Genomic DNA, 12249 nt, shown 5'->3' with positions numbered 1-12249 from the left:
CTGTCTAACCTCGAAAGAAGAAGCTTCAAAGATAACTTTCTTGACCCGCAAGCTACCCATCGCTTCTATAGCCCAAAGAAGAGATTTAAGATCTGACTCCCGTTTATAGGCAGAGGAACATAAATCTCGACGACTATGATGAATAGGACGCCCACAGCTATCTCTTGTGATCCAACTTGCTCCCGTAAACGGTCCCAAACTACTCCAAGCCATTCCAATGTTACATTTGATGGAATCCAAGGGAGGCTTAGTCCATATATTTTGAACAGTAGGAGGTTGAACCTGAACTTCCTCGCATGCCAGAACATTCGAGTTAACCTTATTCCAAATCTTTGCTTCTTCTAGAGCTTTAGTAACCATTGAAGAAGCTGATATACGGGTCTTTTCAAACATTAGAGCATTCCTCCCCTTCCAGAGATTCCAAACATTAGAGCATTCTTTTGATATCTCTAGTACAGTCAAGAGAGCAAGACAACTAGCATTTTGCTATCTATAATATAAATCGAGTTTTCCATGAATATACAAATATTAATATATGTGTGGCTTAGTTTGTGAAATTCGCGCCTACAATCTTAGTGCATTGGGTTCTTTAGGTCACATTTTGTAGCAGCATATTTTTTTTTTTTTTTTTTTTTTTTTTTTTGTAACATCATATTATTTTTTTTTTTTTGTAGCAGCATATTATTTTATATATTTGGTCTTTTATTGGGGCAGTTTTTGAGATGCCAATAACGTAGTTTAGAGGATATGATGAACTCGTGCACAAAGAAAAAAGTGGATATGAACTACTTCATATTCAGTACAGTGTTTAATATTCTTTGGATTAGTGCTGTAGCATAAAAGAAAGCTTGCGTCTAAAATTTATCCAATGGGATGCTGAATTATCTTCTCAAGTCAGTCAAGAAACAGACAGTCGAGACAATCATCTTTCTTTTGTTTCATCCATAAAGCGAAAGATCATATTGTCACTTTAGTTTATCTGAGTCTTTTCATATAGATATTAAGAGATAACTTGATGAATCAATTATTAATTTGATTAGCTTGTAGCTGAAACGGATATATAACTGACTCTGACTTGTGAATGTTTTACTCATTTAACATCTCTGAGAGTTCAATACTTGTAAGATCAAAGGTGCTACTGGAAACAATGGAGGAGCAAGTAAATGCCTAGGATTTATATGTATTCACATGTTATGTATAAATTTTCTGATTTTAAAAGCCACTGATCTCAGCCATTCCATTGCATTGGCATAATGCATTGAGTACTGTTGAAGTCATGGAATTGCTTTATTTTCAAAGTCAAAGCTGAGAAAACATTATCTGCAATAATTTTTCTTACTCAATGTGTGTCCCCCTTTGCTTATTGCTCTCTCCTGACAGTTAAAGGCACTTCACTAAAAAAAAAGAAAAAAAAAAGGCACTTCACTATTCCATTCAGTAACTTTTCTCTTCCTTTGGCAGGTTCATATCTTATTCTTCCCCCTTTGTCTCCTCCAAATCCAACTCGAGGCTATTTCACTTCCTGACAAAGATAGGAATCCAAATGAATCTTACGAACTAAAATTCAACAAACAGAATCAAGTAAATTAATTTGTCTACCTTATGGGTACGTCTTTTCCCATATCCATATATAAAAGCCAATCCTTGTCTTGCCATATAAAAACCTTTTATATGATATATGTTTTTTGTCTTATATGAAACTCGAAATATGATGAATAGTTTTGATGTGTAACAGTAAAACACCGAGAGAAACGGGTAGTTTCATCAGTGTTTTAAAGTGCAGCCAACTCTGGAGACACCTTTACTGCATCAATAATACAAAAAGCAAGAGCAGTAATGTATTATGTCAGTGTGTATATACATGCATGATATATATATATATATGTATATATGGGTTTGAGTACACTAGTAATGCATGTAGTAAAATTTACCCGTTTTACTTTTTTGGTGGTTTTTACTCCTTTTGGTGTTGTCTCTCACAAGGACATGTCATTTTCTGTCTCAGCATGATCCTTCTACATTTACTGACGTCCAGACCCGAAAACGACGGCTCAGAACCAAAAGACAAAAGGAAGAAGAAGACGTTACTTAGGCAATCGTGTACTGTAGTAGATAATGAACGACACCGTCTTTAGCTCTTTGTGTTATGTTTTCACTTTTTTATTTTTCGATTCTCTTGTCTTGTAGGCGAAATAAATAAAAGAGTTGTGGATGTTATGATTCGTTGATATCACATATTGAAAACTTGGATATTTTTCTTAAATCATTTGATTCTGGTATCTAGTCCGAGTTGTGATGGCGATGGCTTAAGACCAACTTGTCTAAATTTTTTATTCGTTTACATATGTGGAAAATTACAAAATTTGAAACTGTCTATAGCTAAGGTATGTTAACTACATTAAAGGTTGATTAAATGTTAGCCAAATTAATCATGGAAGATATTCAAGTCAATAATTCTGCATGGGTTAGCCAAAATGTCAGTTGCATTCGTATAGTTAACTATGCTACTTCGTTAAATAATATGTTAGATCAATTAGTTGTATATGGTGAGCGGGATGTCTTTGATATTATCTAGCATCTAGTTTTTATGATGCATATAGAACTGTTTATCATGTTTTTAATTGTTTCAAAAAATAAACTTTCTCATGGTAAATAACAAGACCCTCAAGATAATTCCGTAAACGAGGTTAAAGACGTATCATTGGGTATAGTATTCTTGGCATATCAATGTAATACTTATATATTGTTGTTTCTGAACTCCTTTTAAATAAATTTAGAGCATGTTATTTGCTTAAAAGTTGTGCTCAACGCTTAATCATTTCTGACGGAATATTTGTACTTTTCTTATATTGTCACTTGAAGTTGTTTATAGTAAATAAAAACATGCCGAGGTTATTTACGAAAAAGATAGGAAAATTGCCACAAATATCATATTATAGTACCACTTTTCATGTTCACACTAATCATTTTTACCCTCACTTTTGATGTAGGGTACAAGACACTTATGCCCATAGGGTTAACTAATATAAACTTAGCGTTTAGAGTTGAGGGATGGGTATAGTTTTTGGAATGTGAAATTTAGTATTCTAATAAATATATAAATAAATACTTAAAAAAATATAAAAAAATTAAAAAATAGTTTCAAACATAATTTTCGATTTTCAAAAATAATTTTTTTAAAAAAAATTCAAAAAAAAAATTCGAAAAAAAATTTATAAAAAAGTTCGAATTTGAAAAAGTATAATTCGAAAACATAGAAAAATATTATTTTTTATTTATTTTTATTTTTATTTTTATTTTTTATTTTTTATTTTATTTATTTAAATAAAGATTATTATATATATAGAAAACAAGGAATTAAAAGTCTTTTGTCACTTAATAAAGAATGTATTTTTGAAAATGTCCTTTTAGTGGTGGTAAAATTGAAAAGTGGTACCATGAAAGTGGTAAACATAAAATTTATCCAAAAAGATACCCTGAAATACTTTTTTTTTGTTTGCTTAACAGTTCCATCATTTTTCTTTTCTTTTTAAAATAAATTTTAGTTCGATCATGTTCATCCTGCTAACTTACTGATATTATGTCTTAGATCACAATACCGTATAAATCGATCGGCAGTTAAAAAGCTACGAGGGTTTGCAAATATAGCTTTCTTAATTTTAATTAGTCTCCTGACTATATAAATATAATAGAAGGACGAGAGAGAAAATGAAGCTGCTGCTTTTATTGACCTAAAATGTCTTGATGATTAAAGACAACACTAGATTTTGATCCGCGTTTTTAAAGCGCGAATTTGTTTTCGGAACAAAGTAAATTTATTTGATATAAATTTGTATTTTTTATTTTTCTATTTTGCATTTAAATGCTACAACAAAACTAATATATTTCTACAATATATATATATATATATATATATATATATAATGTTCAGATGAAAATAATTTCGACCATGGAATATGTAATCAGGTTTTAGAATAATATGCAAATATAGGCGACAAAGATTTAAAATATGTAATCAGATTTGAATAAAATAAGGGTATTTTTTTACATTTATATAGCATTTTGAGTTATCATAGTAATTAGTTAATAATATCCGTACCTAAAATCTGATCTGTGATCAATCCGAAAGTCAGCATCCTAGATCTGATTAGACCTAGTTTATATACTTGAATGGATTTTAAATTGCTATATCGGAAAAATCTATATCAAATCTGAAAATCCCGAGAGAAGAATGAGTATCCGAACAAGTATATAAGTTATAATTATACTTATAATAATATTCATACCTAAAGCTAAAATTATAAATAAAATATATTAGTTATTTTGGGTATTTATGATTAAAAATGGATGTTTTAGAAACAAAATATCCAGATCAATTGTATTCATGGTTACTTTCAGATCAAAATAACTTATTTGAACCATATCTAATAAGTATTTTTGGTTATTTTTAATTATTTTGGGTAAATTTATGTAATTTGGATATAAATACTCAGACTAAGTCGGAAAGTTTGGTTATTTCAGTTAAAAAATATCTAAATCCGAACCAGATATAATAGATATCTTGAACTTTTTAAAATCTATTTATCAGAAAAGATATAACAATAAAATAAATAGATATGTTTAATTTTAAGATCTAATAGAATTATTATAATATTTTGTTTGTGTGTTAATATATTTTTGGTTTTTCTTATACGGGTAAAATATATCAGATGATAAAAGTAAAATATATTATATTAAAATAAAGTATATATATATCTCAAATAAATTATTTATGTCAGTCCAAAGACTATGAATTTATGTTGAAAGAAAAAAAGGAAGGTGAATCTTAAACCTATCAAGTTAATATAACGGAAAAATGTTGATAAAATATGTTACTATTTGCTCCCAAAAAACTATAAAGATTTTTGTGTGATAATTTAGTTATAACTATAAAAGAAATAGTTGAGAGAAATGGGTCCCATCTATTTTGTATGATTCATACGAAAAAAACAAAGGAACTTACATGTTATACAAATATAAATTAGATGCAGTAAAAGAAAAAAAATGAAAATTAGTTATAGTTATTATATAGATTTAGTCAAATATGTTCCAGTCATTTATTTGCACAGGCTCGTAAATAAGTAATATTCCTTAAAAACAGGACATTAGTGGTTATGGAACTGATTTGTTATTTAGATGCATGTAATTAGTCATATAAGCAGTTATATATTGATGCCGTATTATTTTAAATTGGACTGAACTGATATCAACCGGACATACATGTTCCTAATTTAATAGTATCTATTTTATGTGTTTTGGATGCATAAACTTGTGTTCCCACATTAAAAGACAAAAACTCTCAACTCCCTCCCTAGCGAGATAGAATTCGAATTTTATGATACTTATAGGTATGTATCACCAAGTCATCACCAATGATATATACACATTCTCTCATCTAATTAAACCCTAACGGTTGTCTTAGTTTCCAACATCGTTGTTCTAAACGGTTACTGGATGATTGAAACACTGTAATTTCTTATGTTAGAGTTATTCATTTGGGTTAATATTGAGGTTGGGGAGTTTGAATATACAGTTAATATGGCTGGTTAGCAGATTTCATTCGATGATATTTAGACTCATAAATCATATAAAAATATACAGTTTTTGTTGCGCAATGACAATTATGTAAGAACAAAACAGATTCCTATTTCTAGGTTTTACGCCATAATGATCACTGCGATGAGAAGTTCAGTTTTATTCATCCATCATCATTATAGGCATGCGACCACATATTGGCATTTTCTCCTCAGACATCCCCAACATTTCTCTTTCAGTAATCATTTCAATTTCCGCTGAATCAGAAAATCCCAAAAAGGCAATTATGTTGAAGAATAGTACACATTCTTAAAAGGGTTTAATTAATAATACTTAGGGTATTTAATGCCGAGCTTGCTATATACTTATTTTGAGAAATCATGGAAAGTAAAAACAACCTGGCTATTAAAAATGCACATGGAGAAGCAGACTGAGATTTAAAATTTTGCAGAGCTTTGACATAATTGTGCGAAAACTCAAAAGTATCAAACATATACAAATATATATACATGTAAAACGTATAAGGGTCACAAGATCCTATGCTCGAAAAGTCAGAGGAGTTTAAGCCCAGAAGCTGCAAGTCCCATCATTCATCTCTAGATCCTCTGCTTCCATTCGTTTGTGCATTCATCTATAGGATTATGTTACTTTTGTCAATATGATGATTAGGTTTACGTTAAGAAAATTCCTTTAACATAAATCTAAGGAGGGTATGTAGAAAATGCAGGAACAGCTTTTATGAAGATGCTTTTATCAGAAAACTTTTTTTGAAGATGCATGGTACGAACTACGAACTATTATACGTAGTAGTTTATCATATATAATACACATAGCCGATGCAAATTAAAGTCATATATCTGCCGTTCCCATACATAATTAAAAAACCCTACAAAAGTCCCTAGAATAATTTGTGGTATTGAAATTCAAGAAGAAAAAAAACTAAAGTGTACTACTTTATCATCATTCCCTATTTATACTAATGTGTTTCGGAAAATCTATGCAACCTTTGATGCGAGATGAACACATACCAGTCTCAGATCTGATCATACTCCATCTGGCTATTAATATTGTATACAATTAATACTCTTTTGAGTTATTTTTTATAACTATGATATTTATGCGACTTGTATTTAAGAAAATAAAGATGTTATATATATACAGCATCTTGTTGGTGGAGAGACTTTCAATTAAGCTAACTTTTCTCTAAAAGTTCCGTCATAAATATACAGAAGACTATATGTTCTATTGAATTTGATCACAAGATTATGAATATATTACATAATTATTGAAGCATTTCTGAATTTGAAACCATATGTCAATAACGCAATAATATTCCATTGGGTTAAATGCGCGGTCAATTATAGAAGACTTTATAGTAGCTAGTGATCAACTTGGATACAAAGAACAAAAAAAATGGCGTGATTGTGGGCAAAAAATCTCAGTGGCAAAGACGCATAGAAGAGAAGTGGTCCACATATCTCTTTGAGTATTTAAGCATTAGATGCTTTCAAGAAACCTATACTCTTTGGTCCATTCTCTATGTCAGAGAGAGACCCTTATCTCCTCTAGCTGTCAATTTATAATTGTTACAAAATTATACGTTTTAATATATAACCTACAAGTTTTTTTTTTTTTTTTTGCTAAAAAATATATAACCTACAAGTTACATGCATATATTTACTTAGAAATAAAAGCATTCTCAAATCTCAACAATATGGTTTAAACAAGTTTAACTTCTTCATCACTAAATTCAGTTACGTTCCAACAAGTTGCTTCGTTGATATACAATGTAATTCAATAATTTTTATCCAAACTTTTATATTATTGTAGTTATATAATAATTTGAATTTCCCAACGACTGTAAATGTAATAAAAACTCTATAAATTAATAATATTAAAATATGGTATTTTATTAGTTTACAATTTTTTTAGATATGTATATTTGGTATTTTTCTGTAAAATAAGAAAGATAAATAATTTTACAGTATATGTATTGATTAAATTTTATAGATATATCTTTTATGTTGTTTTATCCGATTATTTGATGTACAGAAAATATATACCGTAAATATTAGTGTATTTTTGGTGTAAAATAATATGAAATATTTTGAATTGTTTAGATAACTAAAAAAGATTTTATTGTCAATAAAAATAAAAATATAATATTTTATTTATATTTTTCTAAACTTCACATACATTAAATATTAATTTACATTTATGTTTGAACAATATATTTATATGATTTTTTTTAAGAAAAATATTATATTATTATTTATCGAATTATTTTATATTTTGTTAGTTCAATATTGGAACTAATAAAATTTATTAATTTATTGTGTTATTAGTTTATCGATTATTAATTTCTAATGTATGTTTTGTCTTATACGATTGTAAATGGTTTCAAACTCTTGCCTTCCTAAAATGAATTTAAACAGATGCTATAATTGTTTGTCACAGTCGAAATAGAGATTAAAATATATAAAACAAAGAAGAGACAGTGATTAACTGCAAACATGGTACAAAGGATTAAATCAAAATCAAAGTGAAACCCACGAATGGGAACCGAAAATAAATATTAGAATATTTAAAATTTGTTGTAAAGTTTACATATAAAATTCTTATATGACATGAGTGTTAGACGAAGCCATGGACATACCCATCGGAGTATCATACACTACATAAATTACTCTTCTTTTGTCCTTGTGCATAAATTCTTTTCATACCAAAATAAAACCCTAGGAATTGGAATAAATAATATAAAATATATATCTTAAATTCATTTATTATTTAACTTTCCACAATCATTAATAATATATACGTAAATTCGAGTTACCAAAAAAAAATACTTCACATTGTTCATCCTCTGCCTTCTTATCTCTTCTTTCTTCTTCTAGACCCAACAAGATCTTAAACTAGGAACTCGAGCTTATACCAGTCTTCAATCGATGTAAGACCTTGTGAAATAAACTTGCTTGAATTTTAAATTCCTTTTGAACTTCCAATTCTTAGATGCAGTGAAAGATATCAATCAAATCTATTTTGCTTTGTTTTTCATGTAAATGATTTTGCTCCTAAACATTGAAGAAAGCAATATTACATCACTTCAATTCACCTCAATTTCATTGCATAATTAGAAGCTACACCAACCTTTTGTTCTCTTTTATGTTGTTAAATCAGTTGATTTTCTTGCCTTCTTGTTTGTTTTCAGATCTGTTCTTCTGAAGAAAAATATCATTTAATTGAGATGAGATCAAGAGACTGCGATGAAAAGGAGATTCAAGCAAAGCAAGAAGGAGATCATAATGAAAATAATAATCATCAAGTAAACTTAAACAACATATTGCAGCAGCAGAATCAGCCTAGTTCGTTATCATCATCGAGGCAATGGACCTCAGCTTTTAAAAATCCAAGAATTGTTCGAGTCTCTAGAACGTTCGGTGGCAAAGATAGACACAGCAAAGTCTGCACAGTCCGTGGCCTTAGAGACCGGAGAATAAGGTTGTCCGTTCCAACAGCAATTCAACTTTACGACCTTCAAGATCGATTAGGGCTGAGTCAGCCAAGCAAAGTCGTTGATTGGCTACTCGAAGCAGCAAAAGATGACGTCGACAAGCTTCCTCCATTACAATTCCCACATGGCTTTAACCAAATGTATCCAAATCTTTTCTTTGGAAACTCAGGAATAGGAGAATCATCATCATCAACATCAGCGTTTCCAGGTACTAATCTTGGGTTCTTGGAGAGTTATGATCTTGGTGGCTCTTCTTCAAGAACAAGATCAAGAATCCAAGAAACACCTAGAGAGAGTTTCAATCTTGATAAAGGGAAATGGATCAAGAACGATGAGAACGCTGACCATCATCAAGATCATGGGTTCGATGCCAGTCATCAACATTTCTCTCTCACCAATCCTTACAACAACAGCAATGCTTCCTCTTATTACAACCTTGGACATCTTCAACACTCGTTAGACCAGTCCGGTAATAACGTTACTGTCGCAATATCCAATGTTCCTAGTAATAATAACAACAATAATCTCAATTTGCCTCCACCGTCGTCTGCTGGAGATGGATCTCAGCTCTTTTTTGGTCCTCCTCCTCCGGCAATGAGCTCTCTATTTCCTACGTATCCATCGTTCCTTGGAGCTTCTCATCATCAACATCATCATGTCGTTGATGGAGCAGGAAACCTTCAGCTCTTTAGCTCCAATGCTAACACAGCGTCGCAGCAACAGATGATGACGGGTAACTCTAGTTTGATTAGACCGTTTCATCATTTGATGAGCTCGAATCATGATACGGATCGCCATAGTAGTGATGACAATGATTCAGATTCGTGAAATATTCATATATCTATACTATACATACATATGTTATATGCATACGTACGTATTCTTCTATATTTTATATTTAGATGATCAGTCTTGGACTTGGTTTTGGTTTTTATAAATTCATCTTTTATGTATATATTGAGTTTTAATAATCTGATGATCAGTCTTGGACTTGGATTCGAATAAAGATATTCGTAATGCGAGGTTGGTGTTTTATGCTTATATATATTTGGTGCTTGTATTTATATAATTTAATTTTCGATGTCTCGTTAGATTTTGCTTGCTTATGAAATTCTATGAATTCTCCTAGTTCGTCTTCTGTATCCAACTATTCATTGATTAATATATACATAACATGGTGCTCAAATAAAAAGGGATATAGACGATGTAGGTTTGTCATAAATATCTTAACATGTAGAGAATTTTTAACATAATGTATATTCTCGCAATATGTATAGTTTTGATTAGTAATTATATTTCATTAGTTAGGGTTTATGTTTTGGAAACATGGCATTACTTGTTAGCATTTGAATCCCACAGCGATCGCTTAGAAAACGTTTTAGAAAAAAAAAACATAAAGGCATGTTTATGAATTTTATCATAACATGCTTCTCTCGCTATCAAAAATGATAAACGACAATAATACGAGCATACATCTTGAAATTATAGTCACCATGCAGCCTAGTCGTCGGAACACGCATTAGTTTCAAGAAATTAGGCCTCACTACTCGAATATGATTCAAAAGTATTACAATTTAAATTCAGTTCAGTTCAAAAAAAAAAAATTTAAATTCAGTTCTAATCCAAATTCGACAAGGAAAAATGTTAACAAAAAAAATATTGTTGAAACTTTGAAAAAATAAAAGATCGACCTCAACCATGATTCCATAGTCACAAACTGAATATATCTGTATATATACAAATTTGGTACTTTTCGTTTAAGTACGTAATTTGTACTGTACGCTATCGCTAAATATTCTTGTAGTGATATATCTAATAAATTTATTCGTGCACAAGTCAAATGGAAAGCAACTGAAGGGATCGTTGCTTGTCATGTGTCAGAAAAAGAACACCAATAAGTTTCCAATAATTGTATATCTACCATTATACATTTTCTTATAACAACTACGTGTATTTGGACGAGATTTTACGAATTTATTAATAAAATACAAATGTGTTATATGCATGTTCTACGTATACAAAATTAGAAGTATAGATAGGTTCCTTTTCGTAGTGCCTAGGCGCACGGCAGTATATAATGCATGCCAAACCCTAGCCTCGTGTGTAAATATGCGTCACACGTATATATATACGTGAGTATTTAGTATTTACTAAGAAAGTGTGCATTTATATATGTATATATATAATATACACTGTAAGACAAACTAGTTTGAGATTGTTTTTTCTTAGAACCACTAGTTGAGATTGTTAGCTAGCGTTTTCCTCATCTCCGTAATTGCTGACTTTTGATCTATTCCTCAAGATCAGAGTTCCAAATGTTCGACATGGTGGTCTTTAGCCGACACTGGGTTGATTTCAATAAGAGAGGTAATAAATGTGATGAAATTATACTCATAAGTACATTCGAATTCACGTGTTTGTGATTGTGTGTGTGAGGAGAAATTCTTGGGTTCACCCTTTCTCATCGGGTACACTTAGGTTCACCATCCAATAGTGTTTGAGTATTTGAAATTTGATATCTTTTAAAAAAAAAAAAATATTAAATATCCTAATTAGATTATATTTTTAAAATAAAATAATAAAAATACATAAAAATAGTTACAAAAATAAATTAATTAATATTGTTAAGTCTTCCGCAAAATACTAAATTCTATACCCTAAATACTAAACCCTAAACCCTAAACGTTAAACCTTAAACTTTGCATAAACTCTAAACCGTTGGAAAATCTTAAACCCTAAATCATACATTAAAAACTAAAGTTTAATAGCACTAAACCCTAAATCCTAATCACTAAACCCTAAACCCTTGGGTAAACTCCGAACCCTTGGATAAATCATAAACTCTAGGGTTTAATTTTAAATATTTTTGATTTGGAGTTTATGATTTATCCAAGGGTTCAGGGTTTATCCAAGGGTTTAGGGTTTAGTGATTAGAGTTTAGGGTTTAGTGTTATTAAGATTTAGTTTTTAATATATGATTTAGGGTTTAAAATTTTCCAATGGTTTACGGTTTATCCAAGATTTAAGGTTTATAATTTAGGGTTTGGAGTTTAGGATTTAGGGTATATGATTTAGTATTTTGCTAACGGTTTAACAATATTTATTTATTTGTTTTTGTAACTATTTTTATGTATTTTTATTATTTTATTTTAAAAATATAATCT

General features: G+C 29.9%; 1 protein-coding gene across 1 annotated transcript; it reads left to right on the top strand.

Moving 5' to 3' along the window:
- Window positions 1–8398: 8398 nt before the first annotated feature.
- LOC106303886 (transcription factor TCP5) lies at window positions 8399–10171 on the top strand. The gene is made up of 2 exons (XM_013740235.1): window positions 8399–8521; window positions 8783–10171. Exon 2 carries the CDS (start codon window positions 8819–8821, stop codon window positions 9911–9913), a length of 1095 nt encoding a protein of 364 aa, XP_013595689.1. The 5' UTR covers window positions 8399–8521; window positions 8783–8818; the 3' UTR covers window positions 9914–10171.
- Window positions 10172–12249: the final 2078 nt, after the last annotated feature.

This window comes from Brassica oleracea, chromosome C7 (assembly GCF_000695525.1).
Source record: "Brassica oleracea var. oleracea cultivar TO1000 chromosome C7, BOL, whole genome shotgun sequence".
NCBI classification, from domain to species: Eukaryota; Viridiplantae; Streptophyta; class Magnoliopsida; order Brassicales; family Brassicaceae; genus Brassica; species Brassica oleracea.
The sequence above is the reverse complement of the archived record's forward strand: the minus strand, read 5'-3'. Positions and strand labels throughout refer to the sequence as shown.